Below are 25,978 nucleotides of genomic sequence, written 5' to 3'. Positions count from 1 at the left end.
CACACACACACACACACACACACACACACACACACCCCCACACACACACACACACACACACACACACACACACACACACACACACACACACACACACACACACACACACACACACACACACACACACACACATTTGGAAATAATTGATTTGCAGAATAAAGATGTAAAACACTGTGTGTGTGTGTGTGTGTGTGTGTGTGTGTGTGTGTGTGTGTGTGTGTGTGTGTGTGTGTGTGTGTGTGTGTGTGTGTGTGTGAGAGAGAGAGAGAGAGAGAGAGAGAGAGAGAGAGGGGGGAGAGAGAGAGAGAGGGGAGAGAGAGAGGTTGGGTTGTTTTCTTACAATTTGTTGACATTCAGGCAGGGGTTAATTTCGTCATTTCCCATGTTCACAGATGGCATGCGTCCGGACATTTCCAGTATTCACACACAGGACAGGAGGGGTGTTTGAACATCTGCACTCAGTCAGCAGGCAGATCAGCCTCACAATCTGCTGGCTGATTCATACTTTTCACTGATCACCAGACAGATCAGAGAAATTTCCATTATCATATTATTACAGTGGTTTTCAGACGTTTAAATTAAGCGGAGGTTCGGGGAAAGACAGTCAGACTGCCCCTTGCAAAAATAACATGTGTAAAATGTGAGGTTTGCTGCGCGTCTTGCACACACTGCTGCTTCACTCCTGTCCTGCGACCAACGTGAAACCACTGGGACTCCGCAAGTCATCATTTTGGAGCGCAAAAGACAGAATGACTTTTAAAATCCACTGCATGTTATTTATCTTCACTTTTCTACAAGAGGGATTGTCAGTCGAATATGAAGCACGCGTTGGAGCAGAGAACCTTCTTTTACAGGTGAGGTTTACACATGCAGTTTTTTACAGGAATGGCACAGTGGCGACTTTTTCACTTGCGTGATTAATAGGCTACATGGCACGTTTTTTTGTTTTGTCTTTTTTACACAACCCTGACCCTCATTAATCAACGCAAGAGCCTAAAGTAAATCCATGTCCCATGCAAGCTTTATTTGTTATTCTATACAATTTGAACATTAAAAAAACAGCAAGAGACAGATAGACATCTTACTTTATATCACTTATGAGTAGCTAACACTACTCTGCATACTGCACAGTCTCCTAAAAATAGATGAGAATGTAATATTAGGCCTAGACTAAATTAAATAGGATCATAGTTGCACAAAAAAAACTATTAGGCATATTATGATGTCGTTGATTTTCGTTTTATTAATTATGTAAAATGTTCATAGAAACAGTTAAAGTTATTCCAGCCTTAAAACAATTTGTTTATGTTAAATTCCCTGCAATCTCCAGGATATGTGGTAATGTATTGACACAGCAATGATTTGTGAGCAAAATTAACATTTGAGACCAAACCATGCCCCCTCAGTGCCCCTTCATACAGTGAAAGCATTTATTTCCAGTTCCAGTTCCCTGCCATTCATGAATGGCTTTGATTCAGACTATTTTGACCCAAAATCTAGACCCAACCTTTACACACAGATTGTGGAGATTACTTCAAAAAGGAGGCTTTTTTTGTGTGTAAACAAAATATAACATAGGGTAACTTTGATGTAGTAGCCTATGGATTAAATTACTATGAATGTGAAATTCTCAGCTTTGTTTTCAATTAATAAGTTCCTGATGCCTATTTTCCACAAAGAACATACAAACTCCAAACTAAGCTACAACTCAAAAACGACAACTACAAACTCTCCATGCAGTTGTGAAATTCATTACTTTGTTTCTATTCCAGAGAGTGAGACGTCAAAGCAAACCAGCAAAGGCAGTGGTAAGTCTGTAGGGCACCCCCCCTGACTATTGAAAAATCTGACGCTTTTATTGTGTAAGATCAGCAATATTCGCTGGCTTTCAACAGTTTACTCTCCGTAACTAAAACCTTATGACATTCTTATGAATCTCCATTGCCAAATTCAAAGTAGTGAAACAATGATAAGACCCCAAATTTACAAGATTAGCAGTGGTGACAATGCCATCTTCATTATTTCTTTCTTCACTTTGTACAAATGACTTATGAAGGTCTTTTGATGTTATGTAACGTTTATTTTTTTTCCAAAGTCTGAATTGAAACAACATGGTTAATAAGTTGTCTTGCTCTTTTAGAGACAAGTATCTTGGAATGAGTAATACAGAGCTTAATACACCTATTGATACGGATGCAGAACAGCTCTACTAAACAGTGACTTCATTAGTACCATCATTAAACATCATTTCTATATGCCTCAAGCCTGCAGCAGCAGGGGTGGTGAGCTGAAAATATATGAACACATCTGTTTGCTATAGAGTGAACCACAACTTTCCTAGATGCCAGTGAACTGGAGGGCTGCTGTGCCCCTCTACTTCTGGTCTGTCTCCTGGTCCTGCAGTAATGTGGCTAGAGCTGACCAGGTTGGTCTCAGCAGGCGCCAGTACTGCTTAAAGTAAACAAGAGGAGGGGAGAGATACCATGCAGAGAACTGCTTTGTGTTGTTGTTTGAACTTGTCAAACCAAAGCCAGGACCATGCTTGATCCACCAGGGTATGCCAATGATTAAAAATACATATGAGCGGGGGTTACAGTGATGTGACTTTCATCCTGTTCCCTACACACTGAAATACTTTGGTGTTAATTCAACTCTGAAACGGAACAAATTGACCCGTAAGGGTCCTGTCTTCTAATTTGCGATTGTCATGCTGACAAAGTGACAAAGTGCTTCACAAAGTTTTTCTTTTTACGTGGTGGGGCTGTCCCCTCATCGTCGATTAATGGATTAATTGGTCAGTTTGGTCTTAATTGACCAAGACATTAGTTAGCTAGTTAGCTTTCCATGCACTTCCCTTGTAAACTATTGATATAACTCTTTATAATTCTTCCAGTGTATAATAACTTTCAATAGCCAGCAGCCATTGTGAAATCAACATTAAAGTGTTTTAATTGTCACGCTCACCAATATGTATTGTCTCTGCATGACTGTATATGCAGCAAACACAAGTGTACAGATTTGTTGATTGAATCCATTAATTCATTAGCCGACAAAATCCTATGACTATTAGTCGACTAAGAATGTCAAGGACAGCCCTATCATGCAGGATTATGTTATGTGCGAAGGAGTACATGCATTTGTAAACGATTATATATATATATATATATATATATATATATATATATATATATATATATATAAAAGTATGTTTGTATGTTGCATTACAGTTGAAGGTGACAGACTACCATGTGAAATGTTCAGTGGTGTCCCGCTATGCCCTGACCACAGTACAGAGTTCCGTGTGGAACCAGCTCCCTCTCACCAAGGAGTCTGCCTTCGAGGTGGACCTGCCTTCCTCTGCATTCATCTCTAACTTCACCATGTGAGTCGAGTCTGTCCATCAGTCTTTCCCTATTAGTATGTAATCCCCCCCCCCCTTTGTATTCCATCACTGGAAGTGTGGGATTGTATTAACATTAAATGCATTCCCACATAAAGGTTACATCCCCTCGAAGTGAAAAGGGAACCATCTTTTTGGCAGTGAAATTGACCTTGGCATACTGCAGATATACTAATAGAGCCATAATACACAAGGGATGAGCCATTAAATAAATGCAGCCCAGTTTGGTGATGGACAAAATCCAGAAATAAGTCTTCAGAGGGGTTATGTCAGGAACCAAAATTCCGGTTGAGAGGAGGCACATCATTTGATCACCAAGAGGGCTGGAAACCACTGTCCTTTAAAACTGCTAAATATAAAGAAAACAAAAATAAGCCACCATTGCAGGCCTGACAGAAAACCTAGATTTGGATTTGAGAGCGGAAGCAGGTGAGGGGGTAGAGCCTCAGGGCAGATGAATACCAGGCTTTGTAAATACAAGTTAAAAAGTTAATAGAGAAAATGACAGGAATATGCCAAGTCTTATCCCCCTTTCTGCTCTGCACTGTTTACTAAGGCACCATGCCAATGCAGACATACTGTAGGTCCCATGCACACATGTGTGCATACACACAACCTCTCACATACACATATGCAGATTTGTATGTAGCAAAAACACTAATCCGGAAAAACATACTTTTTACAACCTTACACTGACGTGTGCGTAGACTCTACATACAGTAATCACAAATTTTTCCCTTATTATCTCTCTCTCTCTCTCTCTCTCTCTCTCTCTCTCTCTCTCTCACACACACACACACACACACACACACACACACACACACACACACTCCCTCACACACTCCCTCACACGCTAGCACATACATGCCCATTTTTACACATATACTCAGAAGATATTGCCAACTGCACACCATGGACTACCCAGAGGAAAATAGCTGTGGCAAATGTGTTTCTTTAGTTCTGTGGCACTTCTGTGTCTCAGACTGAGAGCACTGTGTTCCATGTGTGGGTCACTCAAGTAAAGCCATTCCCTTACTTTCTCAGCCACAAATAAATACAAGTAACTCCATTTTCCACTGGGCTCTCCCATGCCATTCGTCGGCTGTGTCTGAAACAAGACCTGTTTCAAGGCTGCGGGTTTATTTTGGTTGGTCCTTGTTGTTTTTCTATTTGGATATATTTGTTCAAAGGACTTGACCTTATTTTAGCACCTTGTCACGTGACAAGAGCAACGGCAGTAGGAATCAGAGAACTGGGCGGTGTGAATTGGATTACGCCCTCAAGCTGAGGTTTCTGTTGGGATTTTGTTGGGTGTAGCATGTGTATACTGCCTCATAGCTACAAAGTGCTTGCTTGATCCCTCTTCATTAATCTTGTTTTCTTTCCACTCACCTCTGCTAAAACCCCCACCTCATGTTTCATGTTTTCAATGCAAACTGCAAACACAATATATATGTTTGTGCAGAGCTGAAGCAAGCTACTACATACAGTATAGCCCAACTACTTGCATAATATCTCCCTAGCTAAGGCGGGGGGGGGGGGTATCCCCTTTGGGCTGAGCGTTACATGTATGGTTTCCCATGCGGGAGACCAGAGTAAAGGCGGTTACACACCGGCGAATATGCGAATATACGCAAAATTCCGAATAATTAAAAGACGTTTTTTTTTCGCACCACGAAACTGATGTGGAAGCTTGCATTGACTTTATAAGGTTTTAAAAAAAAACGTATTATTCGCATGAAAAAAATCGCCCCGGTGTGTAAGGACCTTTAAAGTCCAGGTGCAAATGTAAAGGAGCTTAAAGGTTTAATGACATTCACTTTTACACCACATTCAAAGTCTTTGTCCTGGTCCTTCAAAAGTGTACAAAAAGTTTTAAGTGAAAATTCCATTCCAGTGATCCATGGCAGGTGTTTTTCTCTCACATTTCTAAAGCCTTTTCAACTGCAATGAAAAAAGAAATCTTTGCCTGCGGGTGTCGCTGGTGAGGGATTTTGCCTGTCAATCATCGCCTCTGCTCCGCCCCCCCCAAAGGAAAGGATAGGGGAGGGGAGGGGCGAGGAGGAGAGTGGGCGGGATTATTCGACAGTGACCTCACTGTCGAAGGGCCAAGCTCAGATTACTTTTCAGCCTAATTATTCAGAAAACCCCAGACCACAGAAAATCCACTGAATGTTTTAAGTTCAGGTTTTTTGGGTGTAATTGAGGTCATAAAACCCCAAATAAAACATTGAAAATAAAAAAAGTGAAAATGAATGTCATGATACCTTTAATAAAATATTTCATGCTAAAAGCTCAGTGCAAGCTAAGCCTATTCCCGGTGGCAATACTCTGAATGCTGTGGCTCACACAGAACAGAAGAGAGTCATTTTGTTATTTCTCTGTCTTCTATCCCATCAGCACCTCCAGTGGCAAGGTGTATGTTGCCCAGGTGAAGGAAAGAGCCGCCGCCAGGAAAATCTACGATGCTGCAAAGAAGCAAGGAAAAACAGCCGGCCTCGTTGCTACCAAGTTGGTATTTTGAACCTGTTGCTAGCACTTCACAATCCCACTTTGGAAAATCATTTTAGGGTTGATGATTTCCAGGACATGCAGCAAGTAATTTTTTTTCTGACACTGTGATATGCAAACATCGTCAACACAACTAAGCTACTCCTTACTCTACTGTGTTCCAGAGAGAGGGAGATTGAGAAGTTCCGTGTAGCAGTGAGCGTGCCCTCAGGGGAGCGAATGTCCTTCTCCCTGACCTATGAGGAGCTGTTGCCACGGCGCCTTGGACGGTATGAGCTCAGTTTGGGTTTGAGACCCGGTCAGCCCGTCCAGAACCTCACCCTGGACGTCAGTATATCAGAGAGGACGGGCATCAGCTTCATCAAAGTCCTACCGCTCAAAACGAGTCGACTGCTCTCCAACACTGTCCAAGGTAAATCTTGAGAGGCAGACTGAGGGGTCATGTCTTATTGGAGTGTAAGACCCATATCCATACTTCCCAGCGATCACATGATAGCTCGGAAGTACGGACATGGGGCAAGTCAGGATGGGTGTTTTCTATCAAGTTCACGTTTATATAGAACATTCTGTTATCATCTCACTATCATCATGTATATTTGCATGTTTACAGCGTGACTCTGCAGGATGCTAGCCGTCTATAAGAGTGTGTGTGTGTGTGTGTGTGTGTGTGTGTGTGTGTGTGTGTGTGTGTGTGTGTGTGTGTGTGTGTGTGTGTGTGTGTGTGTGTGTGTGTGTGTGTGTGTGTGTGTGTGTGTGTGTGTGTGTGTGTGTGTGTGTGTGTGTGAGAGTGAGTGAGTGTGTGTGTGTGTGTGTGTGTGTGTGTGTGTGTGTGTGTGTTCGGAGCTAATCTTGCAAACTGCTGGACCGATCAGCAGCCACAAGTTCTTGTGCACGCGGCCAAAGATGTCATGCAAGGGTTAGGATTGGGCTGAATCTTTCCCCAAATTTGTAGTCATACTCATACGTCATAGATATGTCATAGACGACTGACGCCATAGATGACTGATGTCATAGATGACTGATGTCACAGACTAGCCACCTGTCCAAGATCCACATTGGATCCCATGTGAATACCGAGATCCACATGATTGGATTTCTTTATTGTATGGCATTGGCACGTCTTTGGAGAATTAATTTCAATAACGACTCTTGGTTTCTCAGCTCTAACCTCATCTAGTTTTCAAGTTCGTCTGCTACCTCAGTGGTTCTCAACCTTTTCTGGATCAGGGCCCAAAATCTCAAAAGTGTTCGCGGCCCACCCATCTGTCCACTTAACAGCCCTGGGCTCACTTGCAATATCCTCACGGCCCACCAGTGGGCCCCGGCCTATAGGTTGAGAATCACTGTGCTACCACATGGGAGTGACTGACGTGCTCACAGTCTCTTGCCATGCTCTCCTGCAGGGGATGGTGATGCGCCCGCATCCACGCAGATCCAGCAGAGTAACGGCTGTGGCCACGTCCGCTACAGCCCCACACTGCAGCAGCAGAACAGTGTCTCCACGAAGGGCCTCAATGCAGACTTCATCATCCAGTACGATGTGCAACTCACAGACCTCATGGGTGATCTCCAGGTGAGCACCTGTTCATTTTAGCCTCAATGGCCCGTCGGTGTATACTGTATTTGAGTGACTGCATACTGTGATGGACCTATGGCCTCTGTCAGGGTTTGTGTGCGTGTCTTACTAATGTATTTCAGTGTGCTGGGTCCTGGTTGGTAATCAGTGTGGCAATCAGGGATTGAAGGCAGCTGGCCAGGGCCTCCAATTACTTCCATCTGGGCCACACACTCAGGCAATGCATGGCCACACCAGAGCAGTGCTTGTTTGTTTTCTGTTTGCCTTAGTAATTCTTTAGATTGTGGCAGTTTAGTTTTCCTGCCAAATTTTTGTTGGAGACTGCATTTTCTGTTCTACTCAATTGATTCTATTTTTGTATTATTATTATTTTTGGGGGCTTTTTATGCCTTTATTGATAGTACAGTAGGTAGACAGGTAATTGGGGGAGAGAGATGGGGAGTGACACACAGCAAAGGCCGTCGGGATCGGGACTCGAACCCGCAACACACTGTCAGGCTATATTGGAGCCTAGGTGCCCGGACCACCCGGACCACCAATTCATTACATTTTTTAATAAACATATTATTTTTTTCATTTTATCCCTTTGCTGTTTCCCTTTATATGTTGTGGTCTGGGGGCCGTGCCATAACTATATACAAATTTGCAAAGAAAGGTGTTCTCTGCGATACCTTGGTTACGTTTTATTTTGTGTGCCTCTCTCTTTATCTCAGGTGTATGATGGCTACTTTGTGCATTATTTTGCACCACGAGGGCTTCCTGTGGTTCCCAAAGATGTCATCTTTGTGATTGATATCAGTGGCTCCATGATTGGCGCCAAGATAAAACAGGTGCAGTAGGAACAAACAGACCCTTTGTATAAAAAGTAAATTTTTGGCCATTATACCATTTATTAACAATTATAAAGATATGAATGAAAACATGTCTAAAGACATCAAATAGTTGACACGCTATATGAAATAAAATGTTATGTTGGTGTTTTTTCAGACCAAGCAGGCCATGGGCACCATACTAGGAGATCTTAGAGAGGGAGACCACTTCAACATCATTACCTTCTCAGACAAGGTTCACACCTGGAGGAAGGGACGCACCGTTCGGGCAACTCGCCAGAATGTGCGAGAAGCCAAAGAATTTGTGAAGAGAATAATCGCTGAAGGATGTGAGTTGGAATGTGGAATTATTCACGACATCACAAAATCTATTATAACATTTTAAGCTTTTAAAAAACGTTTTGTTTTGTTCAATCCAATTAATTTGATATTCATTCATGTTCTTTTCTCCATCTTCACTCTGTTGCTGGTCCTCTCCTGCTTCAGGGACCAACATCAATGCAGCTCTGCTTTCAGCTGCCCAGCTTGTCAACCCCCTTCTCTCTGCCACCCCCGGCCAGTCCTCATCCTCTGGGGCACGCCGTGTTCCTCTGGTGATCTTCCTAACCGACGGAGAAGCAACCATCGGTGTGACAGCGGGCGACACCATCCTCAGTAATGCCAAGGATGCTCTGGGCGCTACCTCTCTGTTTGGCATAGCGTTTGGGGACGACGCAGACTTTGCGCTGCTGAAACGCTTGGCCCTGGACAACCGCGGCGTGGCTAGAATGGTCTATGAGGACGCAGACGCGGAATTGCAGCTGAAGGGCTTCTATGATGAAGTGGCCAGCCCCTTGTTGTCTGACGTCCAACTGTCCTACCTGGACGAACAAGCGTTTGATGTCACGCGTTCCCTTTTCCCAAACTACTTCCAGGGCTCTGAGCTGGTGGTGACCGGGAGGGTTAAGCCAGGGATCAAGGATTTGAAGGTGTCGCTGAGCGCTGTCGATTCAAAGCAGAGTATGAGGGTGGATAACAATGTGTTGATCCCCAAGGTGAAGGGGAATGGGACTGTAGAATCAGTAGGCTGTGTTGAGGGAATAGAGGGAGTCTCCAGCTTTGTGCATCGACTCTGGGCTTATTTCACCATCAAAGAGCTGCTGCTGGCTAAACTGAAGAGCAATGACCCTGCAGCACAGAGGCTACTGGCAGACAAAGCCTCCAACCTCTCTCTCAAATATAACTTTGTCACGCCGGTCACTTCTTTAGTGGTAGTAAAGCCTGATACAGATGAGGCAACTCCAACCACTACCACTATTCAACCCACCACCTCATCTGGCACAACCACCACTACGACCAGCACGGTCGCAACTACCACCAAAACAGCAGCAGCTTGGAAGAAGGCAAGCTCACCTTCCAATCACAAGCCTGTTAAGTCTAAATCAGACCCTGCAGCCACTAAGCCTCCAAGACCTCAGCCACCTCCTGGACGCCCCATATACACCCCTCAACCCAAAAAGACCTCCACGTCGCCTCCATCAGGGAGAACGGTGGCTCCACCATCCACCAGGAAAACCACTACAACTTCTAGCCCAACTTCAGGCAAAACGGCTCCAGCACCTCTCTCTGGGAAGATCCCGACTCCCTTCCCGAATTCACCCAAAACAGCATCTGCTGCCCCTGGTAGGAAAAACTCCCTAAAAACCGCCCCTCCGCCAGCACCCAACAAATCCTCCACCCTGGAGCCTCATCTCATCAAAACAAACCCTCCCACCACAACAAGAACCTCCACTACACTCAGTGCATCCACTACGACGGCACCACTAGCCCCCATCAGAACCGACCCCGTGCCCCCAGCCGGGAAAATCGCCACGCCGCAGCCCAGCATGGCGAGGACTGTCCTCCCGCCTGTCAGAGTGACCCTGCCCTCATCAGAGACAGAGGACAGCACCATGTCTGTCACAGACGCTTCCCCACTAGAGGTCACCGCCATGCCTCAGGAGTTACTGACGTCCCTGACGTCCCCCACTCCTGCCCCAGCTCCAGCCTCGCAAGACAACAGTACAGATTCAGACTTGGATATAAATATTAGCAACTTGGCGTTGGTTTCTGGAACATTTGCACCAATGCCTGGTGCAACCGATGGACCAAAACTATGGGAGGCAGCGGGGCTTCTGGGTAGGTCGTCCGCTCTACTTTGCGTTATTGTCCATTGAGTTATAATTATGCTCTTAGAAGTGCTGTGTTGAATAATGAAACAGTGCAGTCATCGTTCTCTTTTTTTTGCGGCCTGGGCACCTAGACTCTGCCCTGAGGATTTAAGGCTAGCTAAGTCAGTGTCATCTTTTAAATCACTTCTGAAAACGTATACTGTATGTATACCACGGCCTTTCCTTAGATTTTATTACCTTTGCCTTGCACATTTTGTTTGTCTCAATTTTTAATATACCAGACTCTAGTATATTATATACTCTAGTAGTATATTATATACTCTAGTATATAATGTACGTGGCCCAAACCTCTAGTAACTAGACGTACCCTACGTCGCACCGCCGATCCGACCGATATATCTGAGTCATAGTGTCGGGGGGGCTTTGTCAGAGTACCCATTGTACGCGTCTGTCTGTGTCCCCTTTGTGCCCATATATGGAAATCTCTGTATCTGTCTGTATACCTGTGTCCCTTTTATGCCCATATATGGAGATTGCTACTGCTGCGTTCACACTGGCAAATACCAAAGATACAAAGCTACACAGCATATTTGCAGCTGAAGTTGAAACCAGCTCAACTCTTTGGTAGCTTTGTAGCTGTTGTAGCTTGCTATTTTAGCAGCTACAAACGTCAGATGTATCTTTGTATCTTCATGTCGCTGGCTTCCATTGAAATAGAATGGTAGCCTGTATCTTTGTCGCTGCCAGTGTGAACGCAGCATAAATCTGTTAGTCCATGTCCCTTTTATGCCCATATATGGAGATCCCTGATGTCATCAGTATATGCCCAAATATTGGCATGCCCATATATGGGTATATCGGTTGGATCGGGGTGGTTCTGGACAACTGGATACCTATATGTCTATATGCGGCCCTTGAGTCCTTGCTGTTGCGCAGTGTTTGAAGTCGGCCTGTCGTATATGCACATGACCATATATGGGCATAGCGGTCGGATCTGTGGCTATGGACAACGAGATCTCCATATATGCCTATATATGGGCGTATCGGGTTTGTTTATGGTTATGTCTGAGTCATAGTGACATGCTTATATGGGTGTATCGGGCTTATTAAAATTCACAGTTAAGATAACAAAAAAAAGAATATATATATATATATATATATATTGACTGTTGTTGTTTATCCCTATGGATGGTTTTTATCTTGGCATTGTTGAGCACTTTGTAATATTGTTTTCAAAAAGTGCTTTATAAATAAAGTTTATTATTATTATCAGTAGTACCAAGCATGCAGTACATGACTAATGCAGAATTTTTATATTATGTCCCTAATGTCATGTTCTGAATTTCCCCACTAGATGTCTCTACCTCCATTCAGATCCAGAGAAAAGGTGAATAAATATTCTTTATGTGTATTGACTCACTGCTTTGACATGTGTATTACATTTTAACTGACATCGTGGAATTGCATTGAATGATAAATGATGGTGTTCCATTATAATCAGTTGGAAGATGGTATTGGAACTGAGTGTGAACTATTAATCTTATTTTCTCTCCTATATCCATTTATCATAGATATTGACCTTGTGAAAGGTGAGTGTTTCTATTGATATTTCACAAACTGTGGTTGCAATGCTGATAGAAATCCGGACTAATCTTCCCTAGCATTGTGCTGAATGTACTGTCCGCTGATTTCCTCCATTTTAATTTCTTCCTTTATTCATCAGACTATGATGCAACTTATGATTATGACTACGATCTCAACTATGATTCCTGTAAGTTTAAAATCCTCGGCAAGAGTAAATTCAGTGAAAGTGGAAAAGATTCTGATCTGATTCAATGCATATTATTTCTTTTCAGGGGATGATACCGCTGATGCAGAATCATTTGGTAGGTAATGGGTGGTGTTTACAGCAACAGTATTTATCACTTTAAGATATCACTAAATACCGTAACGATATACAGCCACTGCTTGCAAACCTTGTTTAGACCTGTCATTGATTCCAGTGCTTGGGCAGGAGGAGGACTGTCCTTTAGTTGAATGTCTTGTCCTTTTAGACCCCCCAGCGAGACTGAGCTCTGTCAGAGTCTTCTCTTCTTCAGGTAAGCGTATAATCTTTTAACAACACATGCATGGTCATTTGTACTATAGATGATAACAGTGCATGAGTATACTAGTTATATTAATACACCTTAATGTTACTTTCATGTTTGATGTTGTATTTTGTAGTTGACGGAGATCCTCATTTTGTGGTTCAGCTGCCAAAGCTCCATCAGAACCTGTGTTTCACGATAGACGGCAGGGCCAATGATGTTCTGAGACTGTTAGAGGACCCAGAGAGAGGTGAGCCATATTGCATGTTCCACAGAGCAGCATCCTCTCCTGCAAGAAACTGAAGCCTCATTTATGCTTTGGCACACGACAGTGTTGCTCACTCATCATAACACACTTTCACTTAAGTCAGTTATTTTTGGTAAGTGACACGGTCATAAGGATAGGATAATTCCTTTTAACAGGACGTTCATGAAAGTCCTTGCGGGCTTGTTTCCAATGACGGCCTGTGAGCAATTAGGGGTTAAGAGTCTTGCTCAGGGACAAATTTCATTTCATCGACACATATGCTGGCGTGGCCTGGAATCGTACCTGGGGCAACCAGGGCCTCTGGCTCCCTAGGCGGGCTCACTAACCACTCAGTGGACCCTTTTTCTGTGTAGAGCCCAACTCAGTATCCAGTAAAATCGGAAAGCTGTAAATAGTATTAAATCCACTTTCACACGCTGATAGAGTCCATTCTGCCTTGTCACATACATTGTTTTTAAGACACAACATCTCTTTCTATTGGCAATGAAGGAATCACAGTGGACGGTCACCTCATGGGCGCTCCCTCCAAGCATGGTGTAGAAGAACGCTCTCGAACCTACTTCGACAAACTCACCATCTCCTCCTCCATGGGCACGTCCGGGCATGTTGTGATCACACTCTCATTGGATGCCGTAGTGGTGGAGGGGGAGGGGCGGGACACCTTGCCCATCAATCAGCAAGGCTCCATGACACGCCAGGGCGTGAGGGTCGCCGTGGACAACCACCGGAGCTGTTGGGTAGAGCTGGCTAAGGATGTGCGTTTCCTGGTTCTGTTCCACCAGTACAAGCACCCCAGTTATCTGCAGATGGCCCACCTGGGATTCTACATCACAGATGGACAGGGGCTCTCAGCCTCAACTCGAGGCCTTCTTGGTACGTTTTGTGTTGTGTTGTGTTTTGTTTAATTTTCTGCCCTCTTTTCCCTGTAAGCTCTTATTAAACCTACAAATTGGACAAAATTAAATTTTATTCATTAAAAGTTACGTAGTGCTGCTTTAATGAATAAAACATCATTCTAACCAATCAGTATGGTCGCATATGTAAGTAAGTACAATATAACTTGCACAACTGCATTGGATGGGGGTGGTAGGACACCTACTGGTTGATAAGTAAAATTGCCTGAAGCTCATAAGCCCAATATCTCTCTTGGCCAAGCGGGGGATTCCCTCTTGAATGAGTGGCAGATATTTGGCCTCCCACGTGGGAGCATAAACGTATGGATTTCATTTCAGCTTTAAATGTATTATCATCCGACCCCTTGTACTTTCCTTGTGCACAGGACAGTTCCAGCATGCCGACATGAGTGTCACTCCTGTGAGGGATCCTCTGGGGGCAGGTGTCCACCGACACAGCAAGGAGGGGCTGCTGGCCAGGGGGACGCTAAAGTTGGGGTCAACATACATGCCTGTCACCTTGCAAGACAAGACTCTCAAGGACACCGTGAGGAAACGCCACCTTGGCAGGTGTTGGGTGGTGCCCAAGGCCGAAGTGAAGAGACTGCTGGGTTATCCATACCAGAGCTATGTGGTGGATCACTTATAAATAACTACAATAAATGAATAAACTCCTGGAACAGCTGCAGTCAGAATAATCATCATGGAATGATTATTAGATGAAGGATGAACAAACGCTGATGCTAAAATGACATGATGTCAGTGAGTCTTACTGAGTCATCCTCAACTCCTCTGAGAGCAAAAGAGAAGGGGTGGGGGTGGAGGGGGGGGGGGGGTGTAGCTGGGAGGGGTCTGCTACAGTGCATGCGACAGCTGCAAAGAAAAAATGATCAACAAACGCAGTATTGAAGACATAGTCAGGGATGAAATGATGTCATTGTACTCTCTGCTTCATAGAATTTGAACTGGGTCCATGTTCTGTGGTTGGTATGGAAAACAGTGGCAGACTGATCCTTTTCCTGTTCACATGGCAACTACAAAGACAGTTTCATTTGTGCTTCCAATACTTTCTAGCCTCGCATAGCCAGCCTAAATGTCGCTAGCTATGTATTTGCTAGCGAAATGTATGGGAAGATTTTGACAGGTTCAAATGGTCTGTGTATAAATTACATATTATTGGTATATTTCATTTTGGAACGATTACACAATACACACACAGGAGAATTATTATTGTATTTCTGGAGCCAATTATATAAAATGATTATATTTATATTACATATATTTAAGTGTAATTATGAAGAATTTTATCATTGCTCAAGTTTTATTTTTATCAAATGTATATAGAGTATAAATTTATGTATTATATTGTGTATAGACAATCCAAAAGAATGTGCAGTTATATCTTCATAAAAAAACGAGAGAAATCAGAAGTTTGGGATGTTCCAGGTTTGCCATGTGCTTTTTATTTTTCTATCATTTCATTCATGGTTTAATTCATTTTATTTGTTACACAAGACATTAGGCATTGTTCATATACTAGTGATCAAACAAGGACTGTAAGTTGTCTACTACTCAGCCTGAACTATTTTTGTCAAATTCAAGGGATATTGTCAATAGTCGTTGTCAAAGGCCAAACTGGATGGAAATTAAAACAGTACAACCACACAGTAGGCTTTTGTTTTAGATAAATAAAAAAAGAGAAGAGACAGTATCTGATGGTGAGAAAAGGAGGGAAATTTCAAATATAACCAGACAAACAGAGACAAAGAGTAAACAGTATTCCAGTTATTTTCAAATAACATGGTTCCAGGATAAAGGACATACTTTCAACTATGCACACAGTGTGAACTTGTTGTGAATAGACAGTTGTACAGTACAGTATATGTAGGTAAGTATGTTGACAATTTAGATTGGTAGCGATTTTTGAATTCAGCTCCACGACAGAGGCTGATGCTATTATCCTGTCTAAATCAGTTTGTTAAGAATGCTATAATCATATTAAACCATAATGCAACACTGGAATGATCATTAAATAAGGTAAATGTAACACATGACACAGCAAATAACAACAAACAAAAAACAAATAGTGTCGTGTGCATCACTTTTGAGTTCCATTTTATCAGTTATAACATAAACTAATAGCATAGCATATTCAGCATTTGACGTAAACCTTCCACCGGTACATCAGTGAAATTCAAATAAATAGAACATCACAATAAGACACGTAAACACCCCAAACACGTATTAACTTAGTTCAGAGTTAAGGGATTGGTAAACAGGTAAAGCAACATGATATTGCTTCAACCTTGCACAGTAGAATCCTCAGTTTACAAATGGTCAAATTAACACTGAGGATTTTACTGTGTACTTAGTGCTCTAAAGGGAAAGGTTGAAGCAAAAAGTACATTTTCAGAAACGCAACAAGCCAAGCCACAGATCAATCTGGCTGTAAATGTATAGTGCAGAGATACAGGGGGTTGCCTTGACTCAGACATGTAATGAATGATAGGCCTGAAGTCGATGGACGAGAATTTCCCTTCTATTGCTTTCATTCAGCTCTGCTAAAGGACATAATGGTATAATTATGTATAATGGTCAGCACATTTTTCCTGTGATTAGCCAGCAATAATTGTATTGGCACAGGACTGATCTGCAGCTAAAGGTTTGTTGAAATATTTTTTGAGAAATCCCATACATATCAGATAAAACCCCAAATTAAGGCTAAAACCAAATAAAAGTATATTGGTTCATTCTTGTGGGGTGGCACTTTTAAACTGTAGCCTCAGGACTTCTGACATACTAAAAGTGTTTTGGGTTATTATGAGAGTGTCCAGCGTTTTCCCACTATATGTCTGTGATATTTGTTTAGGTTTTATTCACAGGGCTTAGTTCCTCAAGGTATGACTATCTGCATGACGTTACACAAGGGTTGTTACACAAGGGTTGAAACAACCAAGACGCAATCTGGTGCTTTCACTATGAGCCGAAATTTCAGTCATTATCCTCTCCGCTTCAAGTGAGCCTTTCCTGATATCGAATCAAACAACATACATTCTTAGCTCCTTGGCACCCTCCCTAACATCTCAACAAGCAAAATCTGTGATCATCTTTTTTGTTTGCCCATCACACATTCCTAAATCTTCCAAAGAATACTTCTTCACAAAGAACGTCACACAGACCAGCGACACTCAAGGTAGCCCCTCTCCATGCTTCTTTTGCCTGACATTCCCTTTTTAATGTTCAAGCAGAGTACCCCGACCACAGTTTCCACCTCAGATCTGTAAACTTCGTAACTTCAGCAAGTGAGACATGCACCACATATATAGAAATAAAACTCTTCAATAATTTAAAATGTTAGAAAGTAAAACTATTCAAATGGGAAAAGTCAACATCACGCAACAGAGGAAAACAACAAAACAGTCTAGGGGGGATGACAGTTACAGTATTAGCCACCGGTTAGCTTGCCTGTTAGCACAGGGAACGACAACAGCATTGCAAAGTGAGCACTATCAGATATCAGTTGACAGTTGACAGAACAGCCCATTTATATATAACTTCTCATCACATTTTTTTTTTTTTGCCAAGAAATTTTGCCAAAAAAGGAGCAGAGTCTATTGAAATAACACAGGTAAAAGACCAAGTAAGAGAAAGGTGAAAGCAGGGTTGAAAGGAATTATGCGTGGAATGGCCCAGCCTTCTTTCGCAGTGTCGTTATATCCTATGTACAATACTACAATGTGTAAAAAGATGCATGCATGTCAAGTAGAGGTGATGTCTCCAGAAGATGGAGTTCCACAGTAAGCTATTAAAATTCTCTCATGTCAGAGTTCCTAATTGAGCCTTTTCCGTGTCCTCGCCCATGTTCTGTCTTGCCCACCCTCTGATATGAGGAGAAAGACATTATAGAAAGGATGAAAGGCTTTTTGTTTTACATTGCAACAACAATTAATAGGTTCACCTCTAATAATGATAATAGCTAAGACATGATTATAGATCCTACAATGGAATGAAAGACCGTATCAACCCTGCTTTTCAGTGACGAGATAGGGAGCGTGAGTACTGGAACAGTGTGTGTGTGTGTGTGTGTGTGTGTGTGTTTATTTGTGTGCGTGTTCGTGTGTGTGGGTGTGTTTTGGAGTGTGTGTAAGGAGAGAGAGGGACATGAAGAAAAGGAGGCAGATGATTTAAGGCAGACAGAGCCAAATCCACACCCTTGACTTTCTCACACTCTCTGTTCTCCCACCCGCATTTATAATTATATATTATTTTAATTTAGTTAAATTTTTCAATCCACCTTTCGGTTGACACTGCCCCTCTTAACAGGCTCTGCTCCTTCTTTAACCTTTCCTCCTCCCTCCTCTCCCGGCCCCTGCCCTCTCGTTGAGGCCCCTCAATTGACTCACTGCTCATCCTCTCCAAACACATCATTCTGTTTGCGTTTCATGTTCTCAAAGTCAAAGTCGCTCCCGGTCATGCGTTTGTAGATGTCCTTGATGTCATTGCAGGTGGTCTCAAAGTGAGTGGTGGCATCATAGGCCCGCGAGGCAAAGATCTGGACAAGACGGAAATGCAGGCATAGATTAATATTCTCGTCTTTGCATTCCCTTAAAGGGTGATCAAATTAAGATGTTTTGCTTCCTCCCTGTCCCCCTGACCCCACTTGTTAAAATAATTTCTATGGAATGGGCAGTGGAAGCAGGGTCAGGTGGAGGAACTATGGCCACCCAATATCCAACTTTAACTGATTACGTACATTGAAGTCGTACTACAGTAAGAGCCTACAAAACATCCATCAACTTTTGATTTTCAACCACTGGGAAAGAGAACTGAGATTTAGCACATGAAACATCGGCAGTTCAACATACCACCTATTTGCGCAGGTAAAAAGTGCAAATTATAATCTCAAACCACACCTACATATCAGTTAAAAAGCACATTTAAGTGTTTTTAAAACACCAGCTGTGAATGTAGCCTGTTTTATTTTACAGCAGCAAACGCTTTTAGATCAGTTTCACTCACCTGGCTCTCAGTGCCATCATCTGTGGGCTCATAAAGGTCACTAATGGCCACCATCCTGCCAAAAAAGAGAAAACTGATTAATCATAATGACAGATTACCAGAATCCTCTTACTAAATCACAGAATTTAAGTGTCCACAGATGTTTTACGGCCAGTTTGGCTTGGTTATCTAGATCTATAGATCTATAGATTGAGCAAAAGGTGAACAGAGGTAGAGATAACAGAGACAGAACAGACTTCTGGTCGATGGGTTCCAGCAGCTCCAGCGCTGGCTCTATCTCAGTCTCTGGCTCACTGGTCTCCACTGTGGTGCTGACAATGGCAATGTATTTCCCTTGGGCCGCCACGTTGTGAGCATAGGAGATCATACACACATAGATGTCTGCACCATGGACAACAGGGGAAGTGGGAAGAGAAAGTCATTTCAGAGGAATTGCATAGCTAACTACAGTACAACAATGGCATATATGATATTCATTCCGAAATAATTCTGAAATAGTAATGTTAATCAGAGTCCCATTTGCTCCTATTTCTTTTTTCATTTATTATAATTAAACTAATTTGTTCTCTCTTTCACTATTCTGTTTGTTGATTTGACAAACCCTAGCCCATGCTGCAGCCATATACAAATCTACTCCGATCTGGGATTTTCTAAACAGATTTTTTGATGTGCAGAATAGATTGGTGCTCACCTGACTTGCGGTTGAGCTGAACCTGAGGGATGATAATCTGGCAGGAGTTGGCGTCATTAGTGTTTTTGATGGGGTGGCTGAGGATGCAGATCACACGGATCACCTGACCTGACTTGCGCACACGGTCCTGAATGTAGCTGGGGTCACAGATGAGCTGCTTACAACGAGCCACCTGCACAGCGATGGGGGCAGAGAGCAATGTTAATCCCACCTGCAAAAATGTCTTGGCCTTATTCCTTCTCAGTGCATAATATGTGGCTGTCTAGTCAGTTTGTGGCATTAACTGTGTTGATCGATGCAAACACTTTCTAATTACACTCAATTTCTTCTGTCCCATCCTGAACATGACCCTTTGCAGTCTGATCCCCCAATTTCTGGTTGGTTTTCAAGTATTCCCTGAGGCCAATGCCCCTAACCAGCTCAGTGGCCTTGTGGTTAGAGTGTCCGCACTAAGATTTGGAGGTCGGGGTTGGACCCCCCAGGTCATACCAAAGACTATACAAAAATGGGACCCAATGCCTCCCTGCTTGGCACTCAGCATCAAGGGTTGGATTGGGGTCCCTACGACATACTAGCGTCATGTCCAGTGGGTGTACTTGTACATCAAGCTGTTTCACGCTACAGAAACAGGAGAAAGGCTCCTGCATGGGCCACATAGCTCGGCAAGGCTTACTTACTTTTATTGCCCCTAGTGGCCCTTTTTGTGCTAACATCACCATAAGGACAATCTGGGGTGCTTTCAGTTGGCAAATCAGTGATACATGAGAGTGTTGACGGACTTAGCACCATGTATGTACTCCTACCGATAAAGACATAGAGATGAGGTTGAAAACTGTGGAGCATTCTTTTAAATTGGGCAGTGGCTCAGGAAGTAGAGCAGTTGTCTGGGAACCGGATTCCATGCCCGACGACTCCTGCCATAGGGTCTATGTGTCATTGAGCAAGACCCTAAACCTCTTCTCTTGTTTTCACTTTTAGACTTGTGCCTTTCCTATGTTTCAACCTTGCTGCTATTGCTGCTACAATATGGGAAGTGGGAACCCATCGCCAAAATAAAGAGAGAAAAAAGTAGAGTCCGGATGTCGGCCCATTCACCTCCTCTTCCGGTGGTGCGTCTTTGATTTCATTCCTACTAACAATAAACTCTACACGTTGTAACGGGAGTTGCCGACAGATTCAGCTGCGGAGCTCTGAATCTGTCTTGAGAGATTATTGCTGCTATGACACCTGAATTTCCATCCCAGATCAAGAAAGGTTTATATTATTTTATCCTATCTTAACTACTCCCAACGAACAGGTTAGTGCCTTGCTTGTTTGCCTCCATCATCGGTGTGTGAAAGTGTGTGAATGTGATGCTGTCAGGTCCAGTGAAGCCAACCTCCTGGAGGTCCCCGAGCCAGCCAAGTACCGTACCTGGGGGGGGACAGGGCTTTCTCTGTTTCTGCCCCCCCAGCTCCCCCCCCCCTCTGGAATGCACTCCCCAACCACTTCAAAAATGACCAGTCCCTCCTCTCCTTCAAAACCTCACTCAAAACCCACCTCTTCAAGATAGCTTTTCCCAGCTGAGGTCTGGTTAAGATGCCTCCCCAACCCATGCTTAACCTTTTATCTTTTAATGTAGCACTTATCTTATCTTGTATTGTTTTTCCTCTTAATAAAGTTGGTTACTTCCTTTTCTTTATGTGAAGCGACTTTGGGTACTTAGAAAAGCACTATATAAATCTGAGCTATTATTATTATTATTATTATTATGCAATGAACACATTGTAAAGTTCTTTGAGTGGTCAGAAGACTAGAAAAGTGCAATACCATTTATCAAATGCAAAGGACAAATTTCACATACTGTAATATGTGCAAATGTACTGTGAAAAAGTACATCCTCTCCTTTCCTTTTTTCATATTAAAGAACCGATTTTGTAACTGGATAACGAAAATAAAGGAAAATATGCTCACACTATGCTCAAAATAAAACTTTGTAATATACCTCGCCCTCTGATTTCACCCCAACCACATGGCCGTCTTCCATCACAATCTCTTCGACTGGCTTGTTCAGCATGTAAGTTCCACCGTAGATTGCACTTAACCTATAAGGCAAGTGTGTGGGGAAAATATATGAAATCATACCATGGCATTTAATGAGATTTACACAAGACAGGCTGTACTCTCTCTGTACTATAAAGTGCTGTTGTAGGAATCAATATAAAATACATGAACAAACCTGGCAAATCCTTGTGGCAGCTCCCCTAGACCATACAGAGGATAGAGGTATGGGCTCTTGCCATATCGTGCCAGGGATTCACTATACAGCTTAATACGATTGATCGTCTCCAAGCAGGCAACGTCAAGGTAGCTGTTGGAGGGTAGAGAACAGCAAGAGACAATGATCAATAAATAATATTGAAGATAAATAAAAGGTTAGCTCTTATTATTTAATTGGACACAATGGCTAGAAGAAAGTGAATAATTTAACCAAGTCAACCATTGTCATCATTTGAGATCAACTCTCAGGTAAAAACAGTAATCTGATTAGTACTCTATAAGGACAATAAGTAAAACGAGCTTTAATAAAGTGAGTGTTAAATATAATACTATAAATACTATAAATACTATAAATAATATAAATAATATAAATAATATAAATAATATAATCACATTACAAAATTAGGTATTAAGTATAATTTCTTTATTGGGTATTAGGTATTCAAAACATGATTAAATTAGATTAGATTAGATTAGATTAGATTAGATTAGATTAGATTAGATAAAGAAAAACAATAGATTATATTTGTTGCTCTTACTCGTCTGTCCTGTAGAGGGCGAGGGCGTGGCCGGTGAAGTCGATGACGTCCTGCCCGAGGTCAAACTTCTTGTATACGTCCCTCATCGTTGTTGTTTTGGGGTCAACACCCTCAAAGGTTTTGGGGTCATTCTCATCAAAGTTGGCCACAAAGACTAAGAACTTCCGGAACCTTCGCTTCTCAAACATCCCCATGAGATCTGAGTTCAAAGAAAGGTATGGTGGAATATTTTTTTCTTCCTACACAGTATTCCAAAGATATCTGTATCTATGATCACAATTTGTAATGACACGTGTCCTGTTAACTTACTTGAAGCTAGAGCCTCAGTCTCAGTTGATGGCACCTTGTAGATCTTTCCTCCTTTGTAGACAAAGCTACCCTCTACTACTTTGAAGTCCAGATACCGTGTCACCTCTGTGTAGAGCAGCATCTTCACAAGCTGGCCTGAGTTCACACACAAATAATAGTTATGTTGATTTTATTAGAATGTTGCTGCTTTGTCATAGCTCAACATCCATGTTTACTTTTTTTACTCAAATATATAAAAAACTACATATTGCAACAATGTTTATAGGGATATAGTGACCAAAGCCTGAGAACTTGATGACACTATTCTAATATACATTTTCATGTGAGACTGACCATTGGCCATGAGAAACTTGGGGATGAGGTCAACGTTCCAGTCTCTCCCTCTGCCCATTGACTCAGGAGGGCTATCTGGAAGGTCAAAGCGCTTGTATAGCTATGGAACACAAAATATATTACAGAATCTTGTAAAAACAACCTTGGGTCCCAAAATGACAGTTAGCAATAGAAACTCAAAGGAACAGGTATTTGATCAGTGGAATTCAAGACATAAAATATATTGACAGTTTTTTTATAGATCCCAACAGCGCCCTTACTTCCTCCAGAGGGGTGATGGAAGAGCTCTCTCCCCCATAGTATGGGTTCCTGTCCATGTGCAGCACCTTCTTCCCATTGACCGACATGATCCCAGACAGAATACATTCCTAGACAATAAAGTCAATAATTAATGTAAGCTCAGACACGTATTGGTAATAATAGATGAAAAAAAGGAAAAGAAATGCACCAGGCGATTTGGTAAAAGGAAAAATGATAGGCAGCATTAGGCAGACAGATGGAGAGATAGTCTAAAGAGAGTGCAGAAGGGAGGAGATAGGAAAGGGTGTGTGCGCATGTGCAACTCGATCAGTCAAGCCATGCGATCTTCTTGGATAATAATAATAATAACAATAATAATAATAATAATAATAATAATAATAATAATCATTATTATTATTATAATTACTATTATTATTATAATTATTATTAATATTATTATATGACCATCTTTCTATTTCAAAAAGGTTGTATCAATGAAATAAGCGCAATCAAATAATTCAATAATGAATAGCCCATACATTTATGCATTGACAAGTTATGATAGCTATCCAGACATAACGGAATCTAATAACTGATGTAGTACAACTGACAAATGTTCATTTTTTATTTCATTTTATATGGGAATATCTATAAGCAGTCGGAAGAATAGGCCAGGCCTATATGTCAACTTATTTTCCGGACATAATGCTGTGTAACGGACTTTGACCACGGAAAGGATCAGTCATTTAATAAAAAACCCTTCTCAGGCCTGCGCCAACGTTAGAACGGAGGCCTGTCTGTGCAGAAGGAACCATCACATTATGGGTTACGCCTAAGATGCTATTCAGCAGCGTGTGTAGACGAGCAGTGCACGATCTGATCGCGTCAATTTTAAACCATGGGGACATCGTTAAATATATGAATACGAATGATCTATTCGCAATTATAATACCGTTTTGACTTTTCATTATGTTTTTGTATAATTTTTTTAAATGTCACAAACAGATACAGGGATGCAGGAACCATTCACTTAAGTGGACTACTATGATGGTAGCAGGCAGGCCCAGCCCAGGCCACCATAAGTCATTCATTTGAAAGTAAAAAATATAGTCCTGCAGCTTACAGTGAATCAACACATGTAGCTTGATTACTTAATAAATGTAGCTTGATTACTTACTGTGAGTCCGGTTCCCAAAACGATCACATCATATTCCTCATCCATGTTGTATGACACCGCCTCTCCTGTCTCGCCCTCTTTTTGCCTTGTGAAATTGAAGGGTATTTATTGAAGGAAAGAATGACAAGTGAGTCCACACAGCGAATTGGCTCCTTTTCTTTGCTCGGGGTGTATTAAATCTCTCTCTTTAAGTCAAATGGTGTTCATTTATCATTAGGCATTAATGATCAGTGGAATATAGTCCACACACCACACACTGTCACCGGCGAGGACGACCAAAGATGGCCTTAAACGTGGAACACTCTGGAATAATATCCTGTCGCGTCGACAAGTAGTGCGCATCCTCTCGCTCTCTTCCCATGCCCGAGCTCTGCCACCAGCGTTGCCATGTCCGCTTATTATAAGCCACTTTGGACTTATTTTTCTGTAAAGTTGCTTGTAAATATCGGTAGTTGCAGCCGGACCGGGTTGCAGTTTTTTGGGTTTGTTTCTAGTGTTGTTTAAACCAATGTTTCTCAAACATTTTCAAGTCAAGGATTGTATTGTTAAAATGTTTTCAAACATATTCCACATTTTTTGGAAAATTTTCTCCAAGATCTTTTTTTTTTTAAATTGCAGATCTACAAGTGCATCGCGACGCGTTGTGAGCTTGTAGATCGGCTATTTTCAAATAGCTGATGAATTATAGATTTGGGCTTGTTTTCATAAACCCGTTTGCTTATTTCTCTCACACAATCTGGCAACACTTGCTGCCACACAATAGAAGGAAACAACTGTGGCGCCACCAACCCCGCCGCAACCACTTTATCATGTGATTTTGCACATATTCAATTCCAATGTAAAATGTTTCTGTGATCTTTACATTCTGCGGCTATGAGGACCCTTTGTCTAGTCCAATGTATTCTCTCTAGTCTATTTTCTTCTTCCTTCTATCCTTTCCAGTGGAGGAGATACGTAGGTGCAGCATTTGGTGGATGCAGGGTATCCCTCCGCCAGCACAGCTGTGTGTGTGTGTGTGTGTGTGTGTGTGTGGATGGATGCTGAACCGGAGGGTAACCGGAACACTCGCCCCAAAACACGCTCACTCCCATTTTTTTTCGCGGACCGCTCGCCGGCCTCGCCCCCAGCGGTTTTTGTATTATTGTACTTGTTTTACTGAGGATAAGGTTAGAAATAGGTTTAGCGTTAGGCATAGTTTTACTGAGGTATTATGTTTAGGAATAAGGTTAGGTTTAGTTTAGGCATAGTTTACCGAGATTACGTTTAGGAATACAAGGTGGCGACTGTTCCGAGGTCACCGGATTTGCCCCGGGGTGACTGTGTTTTGGGGCGAGCGTTTTGCTCCACTGAACGCAGGCCTGTTCAGCACCAATAAGTTACTATTATGTATTATTTCACAAGAGGTCATAGATAGAATTCCAAACAAATAAAAAATAGATCCAATGTGGTTTGAGTGCAAGTTTGGTTATTTTAATATGTTTATTAAGAATATGAAGAGGCGGTATATATGGCGACATAGGCTAAATTTGCAAATGTTCCTATAAATAGTGAAGGAAGAGGGCGTTGGAGCAACTATCAGCACCATGGACAGCGGCCAGGTTTAACCTGCCCCGTCATTTAACGTCATGTAGACAACGTCATGCTGTTTGACACGTACTGAGAACACACACAACCAGTGGTGGAAAGTAACTAA

The 25,978-nt window shown here is 42.2% G+C and overlaps 2 protein-coding genes across 4 annotated transcripts; one reads left to right on the top strand and one right to left on the bottom strand.

Annotated features, from left to right (window-relative positions):
• The first annotated feature begins 448 nt into the window (after positions 1-448).
• itih6 (inter-alpha-trypsin inhibitor heavy chain family member 6) lies at positions 449-14,510 on the top strand. 3 transcript variants are annotated; one of them, XM_080444887.1, is made up of 17 exons: positions 449-854; positions 1,773-1,808; positions 3,228-3,382; positions 5,801-5,911; positions 6,076-6,323; positions 7,315-7,484; positions 8,201-8,317; positions 8,475-8,646; positions 8,804-10,474; positions 11,822-11,854; positions 12,039-12,056; positions 12,191-12,238; positions 12,324-12,353; positions 12,522-12,566; positions 12,694-12,807; positions 13,315-13,698; positions 14,105-14,510. In XM_080444887.1, exons 1-17 carry the CDS (start codon positions 750-752, stop codon positions 14,365-14,367), a joined length of 3,720 nt encoding a protein of 1,239 aa, XP_080301013.1. In that variant the 5' UTR covers positions 449-749; the 3' UTR covers positions 14,368-14,510. The 3 variants fall into 3 exon arrangements, with proteins under 3 accessions (XP_080301013.1, XP_080301012.1, XP_080301011.1); XM_080444886.1 differs by having other exon boundaries at positions 12,471-12,566; XM_080444885.1 differs by having other exon boundaries at positions 12,453-12,566.
• An 80-nt stretch (positions 14,511-14,590) lies between these two features.
• On the bottom strand, positions 14,591-24,575 carry gdi1 (GDP dissociation inhibitor 1). The gene is made up of 11 exons (XM_080444607.1): positions 24,286-24,575; positions 23,129-23,236; positions 22,869-22,968; positions 22,536-22,670; positions 22,227-22,425; positions 21,647-21,778; positions 21,413-21,512; positions 19,429-19,600; positions 18,974-19,118; positions 18,738-18,792; positions 14,591-18,270 (listed from the first exon to the last, which is right to left on the bottom strand). The coding sequence occupies exons 1-11, from the start codon at positions 24,328-24,330 to the stop codon at positions 18,118-18,120; spliced, it is 1,344 nt and encodes a 447-aa protein (XP_080300733.1). The 5' UTR covers positions 24,331-24,575; the 3' UTR covers positions 14,591-18,117.
• Positions 24,576-25,978: the final 1,403 nt, after the last annotated feature.

Source organism: Gymnoscopelus braueri (assembly GCF_963280865.1).
Source record: "Gymnoscopelus braueri genome assembly, chromosome: 12".
NCBI classification, from domain to species: domain Eukaryota; kingdom Metazoa; phylum Chordata; class Actinopteri; order Myctophiformes; family Myctophidae; genus Gymnoscopelus; species Gymnoscopelus braueri.
This window is presented reverse-complemented; position numbering and strand designations above follow the sequence as displayed.

Excerpts from the sequence above, each read along its gene's own strand:
- gdi1 (XM_080444607.1), bottom strand. The coding sequence starts at position 24,330 with ATGGATGAGGAATATGATGTGATCGTTTTGGGAACCGGACTCACA. Across the intron at positions 23,237-24,285 it reads TTTTGGGAACCGGACTCACA|GAATGTATTCTGTCTGGGAT; the intron begins GTAAGTAATCAA and ends TTTATTGTCTAG. Across the intron at positions 18,793-18,973 it reads CTGGAACCCATCGACCAGAA|GATGGTGGCCATTAGTGACC; the intron begins GTCTGTTCTGTC and ends CTTTTTTGGCAG.
- itih6 (XM_080444885.1), top strand. The coding sequence starts at position 750 with ATGACTTTTAAAATCCACTGCATGTTATTTATCTTCACTTTTCTACAA. Across the intron at positions 6,324-7,314 it reads GCTCTCCAACACTGTCCAAG|GGGATGGTGATGCGCCCGCA; the intron begins GTAAATCTTGAG and ends GCTCTCCTGCAG. Across the intron at positions 12,567-12,693 it reads CAGAGTCTTCTCTTCTTCAG|TTGACGGAGATCCTCATTTT; the intron begins GTAAGCGTATAA and ends TGTATTTTGTAG.